The following is a 1,713-nucleotide window of genomic DNA, read 5'->3' as shown; positions in this document are numbered from 1 at the left end:
ACACCTGCTGCGACCCGTCGGCAACAGTCCACGGCCTCCCGGACTTATTTTGCCAGGGGCAGCGGCCGTACTAGTGCCACCAATGTAGCACTATTGTGGTCATAGTGTTACGCTGCACTGTGAGCCTGCACACCAGGCTGTACCTAAATCCAGGCGGGGCAAGCACCCCCTCGGGCCCGCCCTTGCAGGCACCCATGACTGCACTACTTTTTACACAGATTGCCATTTGACCAAGTTCCCTGGACCCCAAGATCTGGCTCTATGTCTGGTTTCCTGAAAATGAATTGAGAGGGTGGTAGATTACCAAGTTTGTACTGGAAGACCAAAGAGTTCTCCAGTGCAATATCTTACATTCTTTTTTTGTTTGTGCTTCATTCAGGGAGTCATAGGAAAACCAAATCTGTTTCCTGATGTGAATCCTTTAGCCTTTTGAACGGCTCAGGGTGTTTGCTGCTCTGACTTCTAATCTCTTCTTCCTGCTATTGGCATCCAATAGGAAGAAACAGTTCACCTGAAAGCAGATCCCACCTGCAGCAACCATGAGACAAACAGAAAGAAACTGGACGTCAGTGAAGAATTTCATTCTGCTGGGACTTTCGGACCACCCAAACCAACAGACTGGCTTCTTTGTTCTGTTCCTTGCCATGTTCTTGACGGCTGTCACGGGGAATACCATGATTGTAGCTGTAATTATCAGAGACCGCCATCTTCATACCCCTATGTACTTCTTCCTGGGCAACTTGTCATTTGTGGACATTTGCTTCACTTGTGCTATTGCTCCAAAGATGTTGCAGAACATGCTGGCAGAAGTTAGGACTATCCCATTCCATGGCTGCATGGCACAGCTATATGCCTTCTTGTGCACAGCCTGCACTGAAATGTACCTTCTTGCTGTCATGGCTTTTGACCGCTATGTTGCCATCTGTTACCCACTTCGTTACACATCTGTGATGTCAAGGAAACTGTGCATTTCTTTGGTGTGTGCTTCATGGCTTTTTGTATCCTTCCTTTCCTTGCTGCACATCAGCATGGTGTCCACCTTTACGTTCTGTGGTTCCAACCTCATCCGACATTTCTTCTGTGACCTCCCGCCTCTCCTCAAGCTAGTCTGTTCTGACACCACGTCTTATGAATGGCTGGTCTTCACTGAGGGCTCCCTTGTCACCATAAGCCCCTTTGTGTTCACTATCGCCTCTTATGTGTCCATTATCTCCACTATACTAAAGATTCCGTCGAAAAAGGGGAGGTTGCGCGCCTTCTCCACCTGCTCCTCTCACCTCACTGTGGTGATTTTGTTCTTTGGGACCATCTTCTTCACCTACTTACGCCCATTCTCAATCAGTGCACTGTACCAGGAGCGGGTGATAACTGTGGTGTACACCATTGTGATACCCATGTTGAACCCCTTCATCTATAGCCTCAGAAACAATGACGTCAAAGGAGCTCTCAGAAACCTATTTTGTAGGAAAATATCTGTGTAATAAAGATGACGGTTCCAGCATGTTGATAGAAGACATTCCTTCAAAATAATAGTGTGCACCCTTAAGCAGAAGCTGAAACGCATATTTTCTATGCTTCCAAAATATACATTAATTTATGTTGCAGCTGTTAATTAGTTATCTATGTATTTTGTAAACAAATCCAAACCGAGGAACATATCTGAAGTGAGGCTACAGTGACATTATCCAAGAAAAAACTTTCAGGTTATTTGCA

General features: G+C 45.9%; 1 protein-coding gene across 1 annotated transcript; it reads left to right on the top strand.

Annotated features, from left to right (window-relative positions):
• Positions 1–539: 539 nt before the first annotated feature.
• LOC138262303 (olfactory receptor 1E16-like) lies at positions 540–1,481 on the top strand. The gene has a single exon (XM_069212200.1). The coding sequence runs from the start codon at positions 540–542 to the stop codon at positions 1,479–1,481; it is 942 nt and encodes a 313-aa protein (XP_069068301.1).
• Positions 1,482–1,713: the final 232 nt, after the last annotated feature.

This window comes from Pleurodeles waltl, chromosome 10, assembly GCF_031143425.1.
Source record: "Pleurodeles waltl isolate 20211129_DDA chromosome 10, aPleWal1.hap1.20221129, whole genome shotgun sequence".
Classification (NCBI taxonomy): domain Eukaryota; kingdom Metazoa; phylum Chordata; class Amphibia; order Caudata; family Salamandridae; genus Pleurodeles; species Pleurodeles waltl.
The sequence above is the reverse complement of the archived record's forward strand: the minus strand, read 5'-3'. Positions and strand labels throughout refer to the sequence as shown.